This window comes from Clytia hemisphaerica, unplaced genomic scaffold, assembly GCF_902728285.1.
Source record: "Clytia hemisphaerica strain Z4C2 unplaced genomic scaffold, Clytia hemisphaerica genome assembly, whole genome shotgun sequence".
In the NCBI taxonomy this organism is placed as follows: Eukaryota; Metazoa; Cnidaria; class Hydrozoa; order Leptothecata; family Clytiidae; genus Clytia; species Clytia hemisphaerica.
Window position 1 is genome coordinate 177,456 of NW_027103816.1, and position 22,176 is coordinate 199,631.

At 37.3% G+C, this 22,176-nt stretch overlaps 1 protein-coding gene across 1 annotated transcript; it reads left to right on the plus strand.

Moving 5' to 3' along the window:
* The first annotated feature begins 230 nt into the window (after positions 1-230).
* Positions 231-19,867, plus strand: LOC136806649 (fibronectin type III domain-containing protein-like). Its single transcript, XM_067063235.1, has 23 exons — positions 231-342; positions 641-928; positions 1,527-1,868; positions 2,598-2,715; positions 3,322-3,524; positions 4,452-4,596; positions 5,002-5,132; positions 5,485-5,742; positions 9,318-9,421; positions 10,418-10,634; positions 11,070-11,240; positions 11,983-12,147; positions 12,702-12,775; positions 13,439-13,658; positions 14,068-14,159; positions 14,690-14,900; positions 15,480-15,575; positions 16,038-16,151; positions 16,567-16,644; positions 17,007-17,138; positions 17,723-18,037; positions 18,879-18,972; positions 19,580-19,867. The coding sequence occupies exons 1-23, from the start codon at positions 270-272 to the stop codon at positions 19,782-19,784; spliced, it is 3,846 nt and encodes a 1,281-aa protein (XP_066919336.1). The 5' UTR covers positions 231-269; the 3' UTR covers positions 19,785-19,867.
* The last annotated feature ends 2,309 nt before the right edge of the window (positions 19,868-22,176 follow it).

The following is a 22,176-nucleotide window of genomic DNA, read 5'->3' on the forward strand; positions in this document are numbered from 1 at the left end:
AGGGTATGGCTTGAGTTAAAGTGATAGATATTTCGTTTTTGTTGTTTTTTATACACGTATTTTTTTTGTATGTGGTTCACCCATACTTTGAGAGTATATTTTCCTTGAATGTTAACCATTGGTATTGATCAAAAAAGTTTCATCAGCTTCGGAAACTGATTACAAGTGATATCTGTTATGTAAATTTATGGTTTTTATTAATGGCTACTCTTTCTTTGTTATTCAGTAGATAGAAAAAAAAAACAAATAATTCAAATTGATAAAATATTATGATTTACAAAATGCTGATTTTAAAATTATTACTTATTGTGTCATGTTGGATTGACCATGCTGCACTATTAGGTAAGAGATTTTTAATTTTCTTTTTTTTTACCTTTACTTATTTTGAACCTTACTTTCTGCTCAGGTACAGTCGGTAAATATACTTTTGCTTGGATAGGGCCAGGGGCTGATTAACAACAACATTATTACCTAAAACTAGACTTAAATCAGAGCTTCGAATGTTAATTTCATGTTAACATATTTGACTGAATTTCTAAACAAAATCATTTTTATGAACCTGATGATTGTATAAACACCGAATAATTATTTTCATAAATTTTTTAAGTTTTGGTTTAATCCAATGTTAATTCTGTTTCAGGTATTCCAAAAATTACTGAAATGTCTATAGTAAAGCCGCCAGCAATTGTTGGAAATTCAGTCTTGACCTTGCTGTGTAAGGCAACCGGGGAAGGCCCTATAAAAGTACGATGGATGTTCAAAGGAAAAACGGCCACCGAAAATAATTTCTTTGAATCAGCTAAAGATGCTGAGGGAACGAGCACTCTTCGAGTATTTGATGTTTCTTTGGAACATTCTGGTATTTATACCTGCACTGCAGAAAATCGATTTGGAAAAGTTTTCAATGAAAAAGAAGTGGTAGTATATAGTAAGAATTTATTTTAAATTTTTTATGACGAGAATTTCTCAAAACATGTTTTGTTGTTTTTCATCACCATAGCTATAGAATCAATAAGCAGATTAACTAATATCGTTTTACACGAGTACTTATAATGTACGTGGCATGAATATCTGTATAGCTCAGCTCCTCGTTGTAACTACTGTTTTTTAGCGGAAAGTCATTTCTAGATATAAATATGTTTCCTCAACATACCCTTCACCAAGTCTTCCTATTGTATTTCATCATTCGTTGTCTTATTAAATTAATTTCACAAACATTTTTGTACTGAGTTGATCGTAATAGTACCAAGTTTTTGCATTCGAGATAAATCGAAGGAGACGGTATAAAGCAACATTGAAATGTAGCCAAAATCGCCATCCACTTTGCTCGACGAAGGTAAAAACACGAAAATACCGTCGTCTGTTTGGGTGAGCAAAGGCGATATAGAGCCGTACATCAACTATAGACTTTGTTTTGCGTCAGCTTAACTTACCGTCGCCCTCAATATCCTCCGATACATAAACTCGCTAGTATCCGGATAGACTCAGTAAGTTCACTGATATCACTGCGTTATTTCTTTCTACAGAAAAGGGCAAATTTTCGCCACCACATAGCAGAGAAGATCCTGTCAAAACTATCCAAGCAACAGTTGGAGTACCTTTGACAATCGAATGTCCACCTCACGAAGAAGGTATTGGTTACAAGATTGTGTGGGGTAGTCTACCACTTGGTGGAAACCCACTCCTATGGCTCACGGGTGTCACTCCCTTGAAGAATGCTTACTTTGGCAACCATGGTGAATTTCATGTCCAAGCATTAACGGCTGATCTCATCAAGCTGATACAGGATCTTGGTGGTGTTAGTTGTATCCTGTATTTGGACAATGCTGTTGTCAGTAATCAGATCAATATAGACATTGGCTCTCAAGGTAATTTTGTCTGTCCTAGTGTGATTCATTGCTCCTGGAGTTACAGATTGTGGCGTGTAGTTCTACTGAATATAATGATTGTGTAGAAAACATTTAATTCTAGTATTATTAAAAAAACTTTTTTCAGAAGGATTATGTGCTCAAAGCTTCTCACGCTCCTTCCGGAGATGGAATGTTGCTTGATTACTCCATCCAATCCTTGATCTCCAAAAATATTGGTTCTTCTTACAAGAAGTGTTATATAATGTATATGCTGTGTGTATAAAATATATAATTAACTATAACAACTCGAACAGATACGGGAAGAAGGACTCATCAGAAGGAATAAGGAAAACTAAATGACGCTTGGAATCAGAATACTGAGATATGGCGTTTGGAAGTTTTGTTCGATTAGTAATAATTAGACTGGATAACGTTTGTTTGCAAGATAGTCGTCCTAGATAAATTATGGCAGACAGTAAGAAATGAATAAACTATTCTTAGATAAAAAGCATCTCATAAATATATTAGGATTTTATATAGGCTGAGGACTAGGCATAATAGAAACAAGATTGTAAGAAGAAAATTCTTGGGATATTTAGCTAATATTCAGCCTCTAAAAACTAAAGCCACTAAAAACTAAAGCCACTTAAAACTATCTTTCCAACGTGGTCTTACTCTTTTAAAACGGTCAAAAAAATTCTACTTTTTCATTATTTTCAATTCCGTTTTGTTTTTGTTTTTTCCAAGATATCAACAAAGCACCAGTGGACAATCCTCCAAAGATGGGGCGTAAATTACCCGCCAACACCAATGCAACAGTCGGTAAAGATCGACAAGTTGACTTGACTTGTGGTGCTGATGGATAGTAAGTTTTCGTGATATTCATGTTAATAGTTTTTGCAACTAAAGGCGACTAAGAGGCTCTCTTTTTGACAATTTTGGGTATTTTAACTTTTTTTCAGAATTTAAAACTCGGACGAGGATTGGGTTTTCAGTACTTTCATTTTGCTTCATTGGATTTTTCGATCTGAGAGGAGTTAGTGGCTTCCAGGCTGTATTTTCAGCTTTATTGGAACATTTTAAAGCTTTAATTCCTGAGATCCTGAGGGGTCTTAAGTCTCATGTTAAAACTCTACTTTCCATATGTACTTTAAGACACTTAAAATCACTTGCCGTTTCAAACTTTCTAGTTAATTCCTCTTTTGTGTCAAAAATGACGGCGAGGACTGTAGATTCTAAAATAGGAGAATACGCAACTTGTGGTTGAAGCAAGTTGAAGCACGATAAGAAATTTTAGAAGATTCATCTCGTTATGATCGAACAGGAATTGTAAATTTTTCGAAACCAATCATTTGCTCTTTGGTCTGGCTTTGTTCTTTAAACAAAAAAAACCCCCTTTTAGGCTTCGGTCCGGAGTCTGGTATGCTTGTACTATGACATGAACTCTACTTCTATATTTATCTTTTAATAGTCCTTACCCAAAGATTACATGGTATAAAGATGGTGTTAGCATTGAAGTTTTGAACGAGAAGAAAGATTCCAATTTCACTGTGACAGGAAACGGTATGATTCTACGTATCAATCCAGTCACATCCAGAGCTGCCGGCAAGTACAAATGTGTTGCTGAGAATTTCCTTGGTAAAGAAGAAAACGAAGGAACCCTGACAGTCAATTGTGAGTGAATTATTTTTCCGTGTTTTTAATTTCTATCTCACTTTTCACAAGCAAAATGAGCCTCACCTTAGATCATTTGCCACCGCTTCCATCTTCTACCTTTTCCACCAAATTCATTTACCCCCCCCCCGTTTTAGCGGTGGCATTATGCTTTGTACCAAAGGAACAGGACTACTGCTGATATAATACTTGTAGATTTTGGAATGTATCAAACGAAAAAAACTTATAGTGCTTTTGCTGTAGAGTAGACTAATAACGAATAGGTGTGTTATCGGAAATATTGATGTCTTGTTTTTAATACCGCGACAAGTCTTAAATCTCCTATAAGCGATTTTCAAATGAGTTTGGTTTTGCTTTTAATAGGGAATTAGTGGTCTTTAATACCTGAAGGTTTTTAGAGTATCAACCACATCCGAAAAGTGGAAGATTGTTTTCTAATCGTCTATATCCTATGTAAATCCTTTGTAAATCCTTTGTCGCGACTTGGAATTTTTATTCGTGTTTTTAAGTTATTACATAACTCGAAGTATGGACTGAAGATCATTATAGCACGATAATTTAAACATTCCAGTTTTTATAGCGAGCACCTTGCCTCGCCAAAAACCGGGATTTTTCATTTCGTAGAAGACGTCTAGTATAGGCTGAAGTTTTGACGGCTGGCATGAAATCTTTTGCACATTTCTCATATGGCCTTTGGCTGCCGTCTGAGAATAGCTCGAAATTTTAGGCGTATTTCATCAAAAATAATATCGTTCTTTTTCAAGATAGTTAAATTAGCTGATCATTGTTAACGGTTACACTGTCAAGCTTTTAAGGTCATACATGTTTACTTATGGGTCAATATTGATTTAAGATATTAAAGTTCCGTAAAATATTCATTTTTTCTATCGATTCAAGTTTCAAAGGGTTTTTCTTTTTCTTTTCCAGCCGTCCCAAAGTTTGTCAAAGGTCAAGAATTACAAATCCGTTATGACGTCATTCACGATCAGAAATTGGTTTTGTCATGTCGTGGCGAGGGAACGCCATCAGTCAGTTACCAATGGTATCATAATGGATCGATCGTCACTAATAAGTAAGGCTCTTTAAGAATCTCATTATTCTCCATCCTCATTATTTTCCATCCGTGTCAACATTACCGAGTTTATGTATGTGTGTTCTTCCGTGAGGGAGACGGGAAGGTTCTAATTTGACTAGATCCTGAACAACTGAGGACGACGGTAAATTACATAGCACTTTTACCTTCCTCGATTTTGCGGGTCAGAACTACGGGTTATTCCAAAACGCTTCAGTCACTCTATCGTCCTCAAAAGAGTAAATAGATGAACCTGCTAATTACCAACAGTCACGCTTTTCATGTAAAGCTTCGGCGCTATTGAGCCAATTGAAGGGTCGAACGGAAGTTAAAATACACTTAGATGCTGGTTTCAGTTTTTCAGAATATTGACCAGAAAACCTTCTCTCTTTCTTTAAATTACAGCGAACGATACAAATTAGACGGTGGAGATTTGATTATCAAGTCAGCTGGCTTCGACCACATTGGTTTATACATGTGTTTAATACGAAATTTCGTTGGATTAGATGTGCAACCTACCTATGTTATTGTTGAAGGTATGTTATTGATTTTCGTTGAAGAAGTATGCATGTAACGAGACATGTAAAATACAGACTGGAATGGACAACTTTACATTAGTTTGTGACGACGAAATCTTTCGACAATTTTCATAGCTCTTACCGCTTCGGCTAACATTCAAGCTCGTACACAAGCTTGCTCATATAGACTGTTTTTATTTTAGAGCTCGGTAATGTATGTGTAGAGTGCGACGTTCACACTATTTTAATGTCAGAAATCTTTGCGGCCAGATATTAAAGCGACTTTACCTTTTATTTTCAATAAGGTTGCGATAACCGGAGCAAAATCTGGTCTCAGTTCTCCGGAAATACAACACTTTTTATTCAATAGCTACACCACCGACCCTTATCAAAGGAATGGATGATCCGAAGTATATTTTCAAAGGAGAAGATCAAGAACTGAAATGTTCGTTCCGCAGCGCACCCGCACCCTCAGTGACTTGGCAAAAAGACGGACGCGACATCAGTTCCGCTAACACTGGTAGCCTCATTTTGAAGTCGGTTTCTGATGAATCGAGTGGTCGTTATAATTGTACGGCGACGAACGTTGAAGGAAGTGCTGCTAGTATTGCCCAAGTTATCGCTGTTGGTATGTGTGATTTTTTATATTAGCTTAGCGAGGTTAAGCACTCGACGTCATATTTACCAAGCGAGAGATTTCAATTTAATAGCCTACCCTGTTCAAACTTAATCCCCGTGGCCTAAATGCTCTGTAACGTGGACCCGTCAATTTGACATCATAGATCTGCATAGATACCTATAAGGTATACAGCTCACTGACCTTTATATATCTCTGAACCAAGCTATATCCGCCATCTTTGATCGAAGTCTTTTTTGAATTGGTACCCGTCGTAAAGAAGCCATTGCAGTGCTAAAATCTTGCCTAACGACCAACGGTGCTACATCCTACAACTGTACAAAGTGGATCTAGCGCTCTTGATGCGGGTACCACTTTCAAAAAAAACTCCGATCAAATTTATTTTGCTTGGCCGGCCGGGATCGAGAAACTTTGTCCAGTGATATACAAAGGTCAGTGATACAGCTTCATGCTTAACCTCTCTATTTTCTAGAGAGTCATTCCTTTACTCAGTACGACTTTGGGTACTCAGCTGGCTTTTTAGTGCAGATTTCTTCTTTTGTGCTTCAGGCATGGTTGCGATGAATTTCAAAATAGAGCGGGGTCTCCATAACTCGAACACGCACGGAGAAAAAATTTTTCGAGCTAAGGAAATTTCAAGTTATGGAGCAAGGTTTATTATTATTATTATTATTATTATAATGTAACAAAGTTCTAGGCGCACGAGGGCCTCTGGAACTGATCGTGAATATACAACGTATTTTACAATTGTCTTGTGTTGAATCTTTTCGGGTGTTTACTCCATGCAGTGTTGAGTCTTTCTTTGAAGACTTTGACTGTCTTTGCTTCAGCGACATCTTTTGGCAATTTATTCCAGGTTGGTATAGTTCGATAAAAGAAGGAATTCGTTTGTACACCACGGAGCCCATCGCTTCCAAAGTTTGGAATCATCTCAAAGTTGTGCCTTCTGTTTGGTCGCGTTCGACGGGCTATCTTGTTTGGGATGGTATCTTTTTCGTAATAGTTGATGTGCTTGTAAAGTTGGACCATGTCACAAAAGTGTCTTCTAAACTCGAGCGTAGGAAGATCTAATTCACGCAATCGTTCTTCATAAGACATATTACGACATTTTTGAACAAGTTTTGTTGCCCGTCTTTGTACTCCTTCAATCAGATTTACGTGTTTACGTAGAAACGGAGACCATACTGACTGAGCGTACTCCAGATGCGGGCGAACAAACGTACAATACAATGTTTTAAATGTACTTGTACTCATGTTTACAAATCCTCGATTGATTATGCCAAGTATCGCGTTTGCTTTTTTGACTTGCTTTGCAATGTGTTCTTCAAATGTAAGTTCTGAGTCAATGAGGATTCCAAGATCTTTTTCTTCAAAGACGTGTTCCAATTGGCGTCCATCTAGGGAATATGGATGAGCATGTTTGATGTTTCCAAACTTTCCTAGCGTCAGAACGTGACACTTTTCAGGATGGAATTGTAATAGCCAGTCTTTCGACCATTCTACAAGTGTGTCTATATCATTCTGAAGGGAAACAGAGTCTTCGATGCAGTTGACTTCTTTGAAGATTTTGGTATCATCAGCAAACAGTAGGATCAATGAGATGACCTTTTCAGGAAGATCATTGATGTATAGCACGAACAGTATTGGTCCCAGTACACTACCCTGTGGAATACCACTCACTACAGGGTCTGTAGTCGAGAAGGACTGGTTCACTTTTACTGATTGTGTTCGACCTGTTAGAAATGACGTTATCCATTTTAAGATTGAACCGTTGATGCCATATGCTGATAGTTTCTTGCATAGTCGACGGTGGGGTACAGTGTCGAAAGACTTAGCAAAATCGAAGTAGATACTATCAACAACGTTTCCTTTCGAGATGCTCTCATAACATTTATCCAGATAGTACAAAAGCTGTGTCACGGTTGAACGGTTGTTAATGAAGCCATATTGTTTGTTCGATAAAAGATTATGATCGGAAAGGTGCTTCATGATGTGTTTTCTCAGTATTGATTCCATTAATTTGCACACTACCGATGTCAAACTAACAGGTCGATAATTGACTGCCAAATTCTGAGGTCCCTTGTTTTTGTAGATAGGTGTGACATGTGCCACCTTCCAATCTCGTGGTAATGAGCCTTCAACTAAAGATTTGTTCATGATTACAGCTAAGGGTAGAGACAGATAGTCAGATAATTCCGCTAGTATCCTAGGGTGTATTTCGTCTGGACCGAATGACTTATTATGGTTGAGCTCTTTCAATTGATTCTGTACCATCTCCTCAGAGATATGAATATCTCCGATGGATGAATCAGTTCTCTTTTCAAATGCAGGAAGCTCACCTACTGCTTCTTTTGTGAATACACTGCAGAACTGTCGTTGAAGTATATTGGCTTTTTCGTGATCTTCATGCTTTAACGATGTTTTGACATTTGGTGATTCAAGTAGTGATGAAACTGTACTAGAAGATTTCATCTTGTTACGCACATGTGACCAGAAGATCTTCGGTTTGGTCTTTGCGTTATCACAAATTCTTTGTTCGTAGTTCCTGTGAGCTTGTCTCATCAATTTGTTCACTCTGTTTCTTACAGGGGTGTATTTTGCTCGATTGTATTCTTTTTCTTCGGGCGGTGATTTCATCCATTTCCGATGGAGGCGTCTCTTCTCTGCTATTTCTTTCCGAAGTTGAACTCCAATAGGTATTTTACCTTTCTTCTTCCAGTTTTGACCACCGATGATCTTTATGGGTACAAAACGGTTTCGTATATCCAAAATCTTCTTTCGGAAAAGCTGCCAAAGCTCCTCGGTTGACTTAGAATTAGCCATCTCGGGAAATTGCTTGTACCAATCATCAGAGTTGAGATCTTGTTTCATTGCTTCAAAGTCTGCGTCCTCGTACTTGTATCTTTCTGATTTAGGTTTCAATACAGCATCACATTTGATACTTAAGGTCAAGCAACTATGATCGCTTAAACACAAAGGACTGAGATACTCTAGACATAGAGCTTGGTTAGCTTCACCTGTTAAAATGAGATCGACTAAAGATGGGTCGTCAGTCCCACGGCATCTGGTTGGTTCGTCTACACTTTGGTGGAGAAAGGAGTCGCGAAGGGCTTCAAGAAATTTTTCTTCTTTGCTTTCCTCGAGATGTGGCGTCGTCCAATTTTTCCAATTGATTGTTGGGAAGTTAAAGTCCCCGACAAAGCATTTATGAGAGTATTTGTTGTTTGATGCGATATCTTTGATTAGATGATTCAACTTGTTGTTATTTTCAGCTGACGTGTCATTGTTCGTAGGGGAGCGATAGATACAGGAGAAGACCAGGAGATCGTTTCCGGATAGACGAATTTCGATTGTGGATGCTTCATTGAAATTGACTTGGTTCATTGATTGGTTGACATCGGTGACCAAATGTTTGATCGATTTATAAGGCATTGTTGACTGTAGGGACCATAAAACTTGTTAGAGTTAAGGAGACGTTCGAGTTATAGGGGTTCGAGTTATGAAAACTCACCTGTAGTATGAATATCATTCTATCATTTGAACTACCATTTTTATTATTTTTTCAGTCAAAACGAAGATCACTAATGCACCAGCAACATTAAAGACCAAAGTGGGAACAAAAATGTTGGAACTATACTGTAATGCTGTGTATGAAACCCAACTATTAGATGTATGTATTCTTGTAGGCTTTCAAAGTCTTAAGATGAAGCATTTATCTAGACAGTGTTGTTCGCCTAGGTTTTGTTGGATCGAGGACCCTCGACTCAAAGTTCTTTGATTGGAGAACCTCCCTCCAAAGAAATGTAATAAGGGTCGGTTTACATGGCTATCGAATACTCGTTCCTTATATAAATCAAATGAGATTTTGGAAATCACTTTTCCTTATCTAGATAAACCATTTAACTATTAAGTGGTATTTATTAACTAAAATAGATTGTATAACAGTTTTGTTGCTGGGTTTGACTTCTCTTGCTATTAGTTTTTTTTCGTGAAATTAGAATCTTTAAAGAAATTAAATGTTCTCAGAAAAGCCTTTGTACCTTTATTTGCATGAAATTTCGCGGAATCTTATAAGTTCTCATTTATTTATACAGCCCGTATTGCTGTTATGATTCATTGCTATGGTTTCAAAAAAGATCCGTTATGTTATAATAATACCCGGCGCCTGAAACAAAACACTGAAAAATTATTTGATTTTTCTTTTTTTTTCTTTCGCTTGCTAGGTCAAATCTCTATTTTGTGAGAGCTAGAGTGAATCCCTGATATTTAGGGATATAGGGATTCACTCTAGCTCTCACAAAATAGAGATTTGACCTAGCAAGCGAAAGAAAAAAAAAGCAAAATCAATGCATGACGTAATTTTTTAGTCAAGCTCGTAAATTATCTTTTTCAATACTTGAAAACGTGCAAGACTTAAAGGTTTTGTTTTTAAATAAGAGTGATAACGTTTGCTTATTCATCAATTTTAATTTAGCATTTTAACATTGAGTTGACACGAATGTGGAGCAAGATTGGTCAGAAAGAGGAAAAGAAAAACATTATTTTGCTTATATCAGCACAATATAACAATAGGCAGACACTTTATGAAAATATATGTCTGATTTGAAACGGGAACACTTATGTAAAAACGAAACCTTTAAATCAACTTCAATCTGTTTTTGTTTAGGTCAAATTCCAATGGCTACGCAAAGGAAAACCGTTCGAATCAAACGACCGCGTCTACCTCGAACGCCGATTGGAGGGTCCAAAGCGAGTGTTATTTTTGACCGACATTGAAATGTCGGATGCAGGTGAATATAAATGTCGTGTTTTCACTCACGTCAAAGGAGATGAAGGGAATATCATTTCAGAGGATGTGAAAACGGGAAGTGTTGCTGTCATCGGTAAGTTTCACTGGATTTTTTTTTGTTTTTTGTTTTTTTGTGCGCAATCTTTTACAATTAGACAGAGGAAGGTTTTTTTTATAACTGTTTTTTTTTTTAATAATTTTGGCCCGAGACCCGAAAAAAACACTCTTCGCCGCGGTCTGAATATTAAATTCGTTGGCCCAATAGCCTATCTGTGGTATTAGATTCGCTCAGTACACTCGTATATTAAAATGCGTCATATATCATTAGGCTTTGTCTCTAGTCCAGTCTGTACCACCCAGGAAATACACGGGTGATTTTTCCTTTCCTTTTCTTTTCCTTGAATCTGTACATCGTGGTCTTGATCGTGAAGAAGAGTTTGATACAGGCTACTTCTAGTTTTTCCTTTGAATTCGCTTGCTTTAGATTTGGCAATGGATCTAAAGATCATTTTCATTTCATTGTTTTCAGGAAAACCACCAAGCCCATCAAATCTGGCTTTCTCTGGCAATTGCTCCGATACTGATTCAGATATTGAAATCACTTGGGAACAAAGGAACAATTTCGGTCAATCTATTAGCACTTACATTATTGAATATGGTGATCGAAACGCTGATGAAAATGAATGGTTTAAATACAAAGGTGTGTTTACATTTATTTCCCTCGTCATAATCACTGACCTTTATATATCCCTGGACCAAGCTATATCCGCCATCTTTGATCGGTGTTTTTTTGGATATGGTACCCGAGAAGAAGTCATTGCAATGTTAAATATTAACGTCTGACGGCGCTACATCATCAAAAGTATTCGAGGAAAAATAGATCTAGCGCTCTCGATGCATTTTCAAGGTTATTGAGTAGTGCCGGCATTAGGGTACCAATTTCAAAAAAACTCCGATAAAAGATTTTTGGTTTACCGGGATTGAGTAACTGGTCCAGGGATATATGAAGGTCACTGATGCTAACCGATTGAGTTCTAGGTATCCCTATTTACCAGTGAGTCTACATTTCGTTTTCCCGTCAGAGTTCTGTCGCCAACGGTCAGTTAACTTTTGTTTCACATAGGTGTCCATAGATGACCAGGCCGGCTGGCCTTGACTGGACCTCGTGAATGGGCTTTTCCAGAAAAAATTGAATATGGGGGTGGAGGATATAACACTTTTTAGAAATTTAACCCCGGACAAGCAATAGTTGACCCACCCGGGCACTATATCCTCCACCCCCCCCCCCCTATGTACGAACACTTTCTGGAAGAGCCCATGACCAGACCGGCTGGCCTTGCGTGGACCTCGTGAATACAATCGAAAGCTTGTTTGAATATCTTAGATAACTAGACTATTCATGTAATTTGTTAACTTGATCTTTATAATATCTTTGACCTTAGGTAACATGGTGATTTCAGAGGATAAACTTTCCATTCCCGTCAAAAACCTACCCGGATCGACAGATTTGAAATTTCGTCTAACAGCCGTCACATATTACGAATCAGAGACGTTTAAAAGTGATTCAGTTGTCATCGTGCCAGACAGTTGCTCTACTCCCGCAGGAGGTATGTATAGTGTAAAATATGTTTAGTTTAGTCTCCTCAAGGTATTTGTGACCTAGTTGAAGGCTCTTGTTAAGAATGTTTTTACTCAAAGAACCGTCTGTGAATGTTGCTTACTGAATACCTTATTTAGATTAATTTTCGCGTAGATTAAAGTACAATTCAGCATTGCGGACGAAGTAAAACTCAGAATAAAAACATACTGGTTTAAAATATTTCGCTCTCTCTTAGAGCATCTTCAGTTTTTTTGAATAACAAAGACGTTTAACAATTATATTTAAAGACGCTAGAACGGCATTACAATGACTTCTTCAGTTTTCCGAAATATTTTAAACCAGTATGTTTTTATTCTGTATATTAAAGTACGCGAAACAGGATCTTTTTCGCCTAATTTCTTCGTTTTTCTATTATGGGTTTCGGCGAAAATTTGAATTCTAGTATTTTTACGAGGGCTGAATTTTGCAAAATGGGTCAAAATTCGCAAATTGATCCCCGCGAAATTTAATCCACTAAAGGGTAGAGAAAGCTTAAAGTCTAAATCGTTTTTTCTTCAATAGCGCCAGCAGCATGGGTGGCGACCGGCTTACGTACGAATAACAAGAAAGCTGGACAGTTGGCCGTCGAGTGGGATGTAAGAAGAATATTTTCTTTTGAAGAGTATTTTCAACCTCGTATCAGTGTATCCGAGGCTTTATTCAACGTTACTTATGGACGCCAGAGAATATCTGACTCTATCAGTAAGCATCAAAAGGCTGGTAATACACATGGACCGAGGTTGGAGTATTTCAAAAGGTTTCGGCTCGAGAATAGAAGATTATCATTGAAGCTAATGCAACACCAAAGCTAAGGCTCTTTCATGCGATTGGTAGCAATGTAATTGTTGCATTACATCAGCAGCGTTTAAATTTTCGAGTGTAGCCACACAATTAAACTAACAAACATAACTTTCAATCGTGAACAAATTACAAGAAAAATTACAAACGCTTGTAAACAAATCAGAATGAACCAACTTTGTTGCAATATTTATATTGCGTTGTAGAGAGATCGCAAAAAAGTTGAAGTGCTACATTTTGCGATTTCTCACGGGCTCGGCCGCCTGTAAAATCTTATTGGTGTAGCCCTAGTGTAAAAGTTTTTTTAAGCAGCAATTGTAAATTGTAATTGTAAAATTGCTTAGAATTACTTGAAACTTCACAAATTTTCAAAAGAAACCTCATTAACGATCTGTCTTTAAAACTTTGTCATGATTGAATCAATCAATTTTGAGTAAACAATGCCAACACCCTTATTATAGGAACCAGCTGACATCTACAAAAAAGGACCAAATTTCTGTGTCGAAGTCACCTACCAAAAGTTGCCGGACGGTGAAATCAAGACGGTTTGCATTAAAGATGGCAACAATTTCGTGTTGGAGGACGCTGGTGAAGGAGAGAAGTACGCTATTTCTGTCCGTGGCAAAAATGACGAGGGATCTGGACCCGAAACTAAAGAAGTGCTTACTTCTGGTGCTCCAGGTATGAGATCCAATTATTGTAGTGCTTCCAAATGAGATTGAGTTTTTTAAGATACTCTAATAATTGGTCGATTGAAGTGATAAAAATGACGCGTTGTTTAGAAAAAGTAACAAAATTGTTTTATCACTGGTTAACGACCAACCAATCAAATTAGAGCTTGTAAAAACTCCATCTCGTCCCAGTGCTTATTCCTACTATCATCATCGTTTGAAAATATTCATATTTTCAGGGAAAATCAGGCTCCTTGCGACATACAAGCAAACGGGTTAGATACTCCCCAAGAGAGGCTATATAGGTTTTTCCTGTTTCTTATAGGTTACGTAACTTTTACTATAAGTTTCCTGCCTTAAATCTCTTTTTACAAAGCTAATCGACATTTAGCATATACATTTTTATCTATCATTTTTAGCGATCACTGGCAAACCTGAGAACTTACAAGTCAAATACGATGCCAACATAACATTCAGTTGGGACAAAGTCCAGCATGCCACCAAATACAACGTAAGTTATTTTTCGTTTGTTCCACCTTTTGCCACTTATCAGGAGAGTCTCTGTGAACTTTTTAATCCGCTTAGTGAAAAGCAAACTAGCAAAGACACCCCTGTCTCACAGCCTCGGTGGAACTTTTTCCCACAGTGGGGATAAGAATTTATATCGAAATCTCGATGGGGGTAGAAGTTGTATTGTTCCCGAGCTTAAAATATACAGTGGGGATGGTTTTGGACAGCAAATTTTTGTATTGAATTTCGAATGGGGATGAAATCAAAGTCAATTTCATAGTGGGGCTGAAATTATAGAGTATTTTGTCTACCGGGACGAAATTTTAGCCACATTTTTCAGCGGGGCTGGGGTCCCAGTAGGTCTATGACACAGGGGTGTGCAAATAAAAGCCATGTTTTTTTTTCCCACGGGATCAAACAAAGTAATGAAGCAAAGTAAAGAGTGGCCTTGGTTCGTCACAGGCAGAGGGAAAATCTAACTAACTTTAAGAAAACCAATGCGAGAGTTTTTTCTTTTTTTTTCCCCAATAGTTTTATTATCAACAAGATGCGTCAAGTAGGCGACGTCGACGTCGACGTGACACATCATCGGAGACCAAAGTTACCGTCACTAACAACCAGACAGTATTGATACCAAAAGATTTAGCATCGCAAACGTCTTATTCTTTTTACGTCAAAGCGGCAAATGATTGGATGGAAGGAGATGCTAGTGAAACACAAACTTTCCAAACCAAACCTTCTGGTGAGTACAGATTCCTATTAATAACGAGTTTATGTATTCGAGATGAATCGAAGGAGACGATATAATGCAAATTTGACATGTTGCCAGAAACGCCGTCCACTTTGCTCGACGACGGTAAAAACCCCAAAATACCGTCGTCTGTTTAGGTCACAAAAGGCGATATCGACTATCGACTTTGTTTTGTATCGATTTCGCTTACCGTCGCCCTCGATATCCTCCGATACATAAACTTGGTAATGACTCTTCCGAACGGCATCTTTTGTGATGTAATTCTTGGCGGGTATTTAATTCGGCAGATATGAAATTTGGCGGAAATATGATTTTATAGTGGATAGGAAAGCTTCGGGCACTATTAAACCCAAACATTACTCACAAGTCTAATTTGGTCGATCTAACTTTGGCTTAGATGGCGACTGATGCCTATAATTATGTCTGCTTATCTGTCTGTTGACTTTACCATATAATGAAAGCATGTTCTTAATAAAATTTCAATGATTCTACCAAAAGATGAAGCAATCTACCATCCAAAAAATCATCACACCAACTTTTATTGACTCTTTTGTCTCTTCTCAATTCTAGCTCCCAATACACCTTCAAATGCAGATGTTGATATAATTGGTCACGCTGTCCAAGTCAAGTGGGATCCACCGAAACGCTCAAAACCTGAAGTGACTGGTGAGATACCATTTTTCATGTCGGTCAATTGGCTGATTTCTCATTTCTCGTGCCTTTTTAGATATACCAGATATAACGATAAAAAAATGTTACCAAAATTAATAAATTGACGTAGCTGACGAAAAATACTTTGAATTCCCAGATCTGTTCTATGATAGAATAGTTCTTGATTCTATTGGGTTTATGACAAATGTTGTCAGTGGAGTGAAAAGTTGATGAAATATCATCTTTCGATGAAAACTAGTACTAAATTTGGGATAATGCGAGATTTGGTCAGAATTGTTATCCGTTCTTTCGAGCATGGTTCTCCTAACAAACCATGATAATCTCTTTCGACCGTGAAATGGCTTAAGCCATCAGATAAGCGTAGCGAGCAAGATAAAAAACGCCCTCACCCACCTCTAACCGCCCACGTTATCTCTTAAAAAAATCACTGATCATTTCACTAATCCTATTTATCAGGTTACGTCATCAGATACAAAAAGAAGGGGTCTGGCACCTACTTTGTTAAAGAATGCGATGCTGATTGCAGAGATATGTTTTTGACCGACTTGGAGCCATTCGCTTATTACACAGGTAAAAGAATTTTTCTTCCACAGCTTTTTTACCAAACGTCTTTTAAAGTTTTAATGCGTTTTGTTCCCTCCTGAACTTTGAAGTTTAACTTTTTCTACTGAAATAACTTCCTACTTATAAAATCAAAAGTTCTGTTTACCTTTTCTGAAAGGCTCGATGATACACACCTATCAAAACAGATCATAACGGTTTCGCTCCACTTTTTTCATCGGAACGGAACTGCTCCGTTTTTTTGCTCCGAAACGTTCCGAAACCAATATGAACCGCACACTTGATTCGTAACGAAAATCATACCGGAGCGAAACGGAACAGTAACGTGTAAACCTGGTCTAATCCTCTTCAAAACGGCTGTGGTCCAAGGTTTGGTAATTGATTCTTAGTTATAACACAAGATTTACCTCTTCTTTCTTTTCAGTTGAATTGCAAGCCAAAAGCAGTGCTGGTCTTGGAGATCCAATTGTTTTCAATGGATTAGTCGTCAGTAGCCCAGATAGTAAGCATTAATGTCTTATCGCTCACGGCTCAAACTTTTAGACGTCGAATTGACGTCGTTTTGACATTTTGTCAACCGCAGCACCAATGTTGCCAAGGGAGCAAGAAAGCGTCCCAAATGACACCCCTTAGAAATTTCGCCGGCGCTCGGCAAGAAGTTAGCCCAGTGGTCTAAGCGTTAGGTTCGCGCACTAGTTAATTTTAGAAAGGTTTGTTTCAGCGAGAAAAAAATTCCGGTCTCTAATTTTTCCATTAAGGAGAGTTTATCCTCCGGTCTCTAATTTCTCCATTTAGGAGAGTTTATCCTCCAGCAGAAATAGTAAAAAACTCTAATAATAAATAAGGCCCATTTTTTTTCTCCAGAACCGGGTAAACCAGCACCACCACCATACGTCAATGAAAACGCCACCATTATCAATGTTAATTTCATGTTACCTGAAGAAGGTTACGTCGGTGGATTACCTGATAACTTCACCATCTTCTATTATCCTAAAGGTAACGTCGCGCGTTCTAGCGCCTACTTCAAATCATCGCTCTATTGTTTACACCAATAAGCTCGGGTTAGCGCAAAGTTTCAAAGTTAATGAAACTAAAGGATAGTTTCTGTTCCTCTTTGTTTTTATGATTTTGGTCTACCAATAAACATTTTACAGCATTGGCTCACAACAATCAAGATTTTCATTGAGTAGTTTGCATTGTAATAGATCTTTGTCAAGATTGCTCGAATAAATATTGAGCGACTACTTGTGCAACAGAGCAGTCAGTCCCTTCCTATATTTTGTGAATCTTACAATTGAGAAAGAATATCTTCTCAGATTTGAGTAGAATATTGCGAAAACAGTTTTGAAGAAAAAAACATTCGTCGATACCAACCCAGCTGGCACACAACGTTGTTTCAACGTTTATCTAGTTCATATAACGTTAGGCGAACGTCGAAATAATGTTGTGTGCCAGCTGGGGAGTACAACAAAATATCATATTCTCCTCAGTCAAAAGCTCGATTATTTTAATGAGGTTCACTATGAAGGTCAAGTTTTATATCTTTAAATATATACACCTTTCTTTTTCAAACCACACAGACGACCAATCAGATGTCAAGTCCATATCTGCTGACTTCCCAAACAAAGAAAATCTGACCATCGAAGGTATCACATCTGGTGTCTACATTCTATACGCCGTCGGTGAGAATGCTCTTGGTCGTAGTGCACCGTCTGGTAAAACGGAACGAACGTACGTCGCGCCGACCATGGTTCCAGTACCGGCACATACCGATGAAGACAAGGCTTTCTATGAAGAATTATGGTTTTTGATTTTGATCATCATCATCTTGCTTATTTTGTTGATCGCCATTATTATTTGTTGTTGCTTGAATCGACGAGGTGGAAAATATCCAGGTATGAACTTTCTTTATGCATCTGGCACAGAACGTCGTTATAACGTCTTTCTTTCGTATTTCGTCTCTAACGTTCATATAACGTCTATCTGACGTTTCTAACGTTCATATAACGTCCATCTGACGCCTCTAACGTTCATATAACGTCCATCTGACGCCTCTAACATTCATATAACGTTAAATGAACGTCGTTAGAAACAACGTTTTGGCCAACTGAGTTCTTGTTTCTTTCTTTTCATTGGGACTTTCTGACTGAGCCTTGCTTTTTGATGGTTTTTGATCATCCTCAGTCCACTAGAGAATAACTTTAGGCGTAAAAAATTTCACGATTTATACTATTTTTAATGACCTTGGTGGTCTGGCTGGTGTGAGGCGAGTATATGCTCAATCTTTTATCGCAAGGGTGATCCTATAGTTTTTTGGATCTGTTTAGAATAAACATTTTGCGAGTGTTATAGCGTACTGTATGTTTCTTATAAGAAAAGTGTTTATAATACCAGGGTAAAAATTGACCAAATTGTAAGAATACCTTTCTAAGAATGCATTTCCCATAAGGTAGCCGTCGGGGTTTTGAAATCAATGGTCAAAAATTGTCTATCATGTTCGCATTTGAATTTTTTCTGTTTTTCTTCAAACTTATGATCCTTTATCTTCTTGCAATTGACGAGAAGGACTTTGCTTTCTGGTGGTTTTTGATCACCCGCAATTCAGAGGGAAAAGAGAATAACTTGAGGCGTATAAACCTTAACGATTTTTACGACTTTTTAATGACCTTGGTGGTCTTGGTGAGGCTAATAGTCTATGGTGATCAAACTTTTGATTGATTCTTTATTTTGTTACAGTTGACGCAAAGGAGAAAGAACGAGGTGGTTGGGATGACAACGTCCCATTGAAAGATTACGCAAGTGAACCACCAAGCGATAATGGACCTGTCTCGTAAGTAGCTGGTTTCTTTTCAATTCATGATATGTCTTCCACAGATAATTTCACTAGAATCTCCTCTTGACGGGAATTGAACAATGAGTTCGAATTATAGAAAGATTGGAATAATAGAAGTTTGAATTACCATGACTATGGTTATATTATGCTGATATAAGAAAAAAAATGTTTTTATTTTTCCTCTTTCTGACCAAATTGGGCTTTTCCAGAAAAAAAAAAACGTGCAGCCCCTGTTGAGGAGGTCCAACCTTTTTAGACCTACCCCCTTGGAATTCCAGGCAATTTTAGGATCATACCCCTCTGGAATTCCGGATTTTTACAAATTTTCAATTATTACCCCCTTGAAATTCCACTTATTTTGGACGGATTTTCGTCTACGCTTATGGAATTCCACTGCATTTCAAACCTTACCCCCTTGGAACGGAAATGGACCTCCTCAACAGGGGGTGCACGATTTTTTTCTGGAAAAGCCCAATCTTGCTCCACATCCATGTCAATTCAATGTGAAAAAGCGTGTGAATTAAAATTGATGAGTAAGCAAACGATATCACTGTTATTTGAAAACAAAACCTTTAACCTTATCTTCTTTTTTACTTATCTACAGAAACGGTAAACCCCCTGTACGCAGTGCCAGTCAAAACTCTCTGAAGAAACCTTTAACAGATGACATGGATGATGATGATGATAAAGATTCTCTTGATGATTACGGTGAAGATAGTAAATTCAATGAAGACGGATCATTCATTGGACAATATGGGGACGAGGAGAAAATAAAATCCAAAGATAAAAATGGTACCACAAAAGTCTGAGGATGTTTCTAATGATTTATAATGGAACTCGATATTGTGCCTTATTCACCGATTGCCGGCGGCGGCGGGAATACGTTGTCATATTGCCATAACAGCACTGATGAAGTCAATGTTCCTCTCAGAGAGGAATGCGATATAAATATGTACATTAGAGAACGAGTATTTTTTTGATATGAAACTGGAGTGCATCCACTTGCTTTAGTTATGCACTACCAACATTTGATTCACTTGGCAATGCACCGATAAAAACAGACATTTTGCGGCTATTGTGTAATGATGGCATGATGGTGAGATTCCTAGGTGTATTATTGTCATTCTCGAGTGTTTGAGGCGAAAACTGTTCAGAAAACTACATATGAAAAGTGGCGATTAAAATACAAAGTTCAAGATAATGTTTTTAATTTTTTTTATTGTTGTTTTTTTAAACTGTACAATCTCGGAACAACCCATGAGTGTTATACATAATTTTTTTGTTCCCTGACCTTGTATTATTTTTTAATTTTAATTGTTTGTTGTTTTACACCATCGTCCAATTAAAGCACCTTTTCTTTTTTCTTTCAATTAATTTATTATTTAACGACTTAAGAGGGTTTTTCTTTAGCTTCTACATTTTAAAGTGCTCGATCTCCGCTCTACGATTGCAGCGCTCGCATCTTTTTATTTGACCTTTCTTGCTATTTGAAAGCGTCTATGCATAAAAAGGTAAAGGACAATTCTTTCTAGGATTTGAAGTGATAATTAAATTGAATCTCTTCAGTTTTGACTAATAGTCAGTGTTAAAAGTTCTTCCGTCTCAGACGGATTTCCGTCTCAGAGAAGTATATAGAGAGGCTTCCCCGTCTCAAAATCCTGCATAATTCACCAAAATTTCAAGAATATGTGCTAATTTGCTGTGTAAAATCCATTTTCCGTCTCAGACAAAAATCTTGCTTTGACCACTGAATAGTGCAAAGGCATCTTTCCATAAGTGAGGGCGCTGTAGTCACATGCCGAAACAAAAGACGATACCGGCTTAACGTGAAAACTCAGATTTGACCTCCGAAAATTGCGCGGAATAAAAGTTCATGGTGATTTTTTTCCGCACAAAGCATTGTGAGGAATTCTCGGGGGTCAAATCTGAGTTTTCATGTGAAGCCGATACCATCTTTTCTTTACGGGTCAGGTGGATTTAACTGTATTTAGACCTGTTTATGCCGTGCCGAAGATTTTTTAAAAGAGATAATGTACAATCTAGCCCCGCCTTCCAAGCAACAGGGTGACATCACTTTAGAATCAGTTCTAATTCGTTAGAGTTGAATTCATATATAAAAGGTTGTAGAAAAGTTATTTATGTTCATTTACTTTGAACTTACCCTTGTCTTTACCCTTCATAGGAAAATCTTTTCATTTTTAAGAACTGTAGAAATTTAACAGGTAAACTACTGCTATTTTAATGAAAATGAAAATTTTAAGAATTTTTAGCACATTTAGATATTTAAAGATAACCAACAACATTCTAGGGATTAGTTAGTATATATGCATAATATTATTAGTGTCATTAGTTCTTTTATTACAAATATGACTTTTCCCTTTTTATTTGACACCCTGACTTGATGGAGGAGAACACGGTCCAGGCTTTTCTAAAATCCATATTTTAAATATTCGTGACATATGCACCATTGCAATGTCTTCCATGGACCCAACAGCTGATTGGTTGCAGCAAGTGACGTATTGAAGGATTTTACGTAACTTGCAACCAATCGGCTGTTGTGTCTATGTCGAACGTCAGAAGACATTGCTAAGATGAACATCATGGATTAACCTCTACCTTATTGGAACTAATTTTCGCGGGAACTAATTTTCGCGGTCGAAAAAAAATATCCGAAAAATTGCATTTCGCGGGTTTTAATTTTCGCGGTTTTTTCCGTTCTGGAATTTTCGCGGGTTTTAATTTTCGCGGTTTTGCCTTTTTTTGGACAAATTACTTTCATTTTCCTAGGGATTTTTCAAATTTTTCGATAAAATTGGAAAAAATTGTATTTAGCGGGAATTAATTTTCGCGGTTTTCGACTCTCAAAATTTTTCGCGGGATCAAATTTTCGCGATTTTGACGAAAAACCGCGAAAAACGCTAAAATTAAAACCCGCGAAAATTAGTTCCAATAAGGTACCCAAAACTAAGACTCATAAAATATCTTCTAAATGGGAAAATATTGTACTTGCCTGTAAACAGAGCCTAAGTTCAAATTCATTGTCGTACTATGCTACGTAAACCTTCATTTTTTTCTGTTGTTTCTTTTCGGTGATTTTCACTATGCAGTGCATTTTTAGTTTAGGTTTTATCTGATTTTATTTTTTTATGTTCTTTTTCCTGGTATATTCCTTGTTTTTTTAAGTAGCAAATTCTATGTAAA

What these genes read in the sequence shown, in the direction of transcription:
- LOC136806649 (XM_067063235.1), top strand. Translation starts at nt 270, where the DNA reads ATGATTTACAAAATGCTGATTTTAAAATTATTACTTATTGTGTCATGT. An exon ending in AAAAGAAGTGGTAGTATATA is followed by an intron (nt 929 to 1,526) that starts GTAAGAATTTAT and finishes TTCTTTCTACAG; the next exon opens with AAAAGGGCAAATTTTCGCCA. An exon ending in CTCAAAACCTGAAGTGACTG is followed by an intron (nt 15,576 to 16,037) that starts GTGAGATACCAT and finishes CCTATTTATCAG; the next exon opens with GTTACGTCATCAGATACAAA.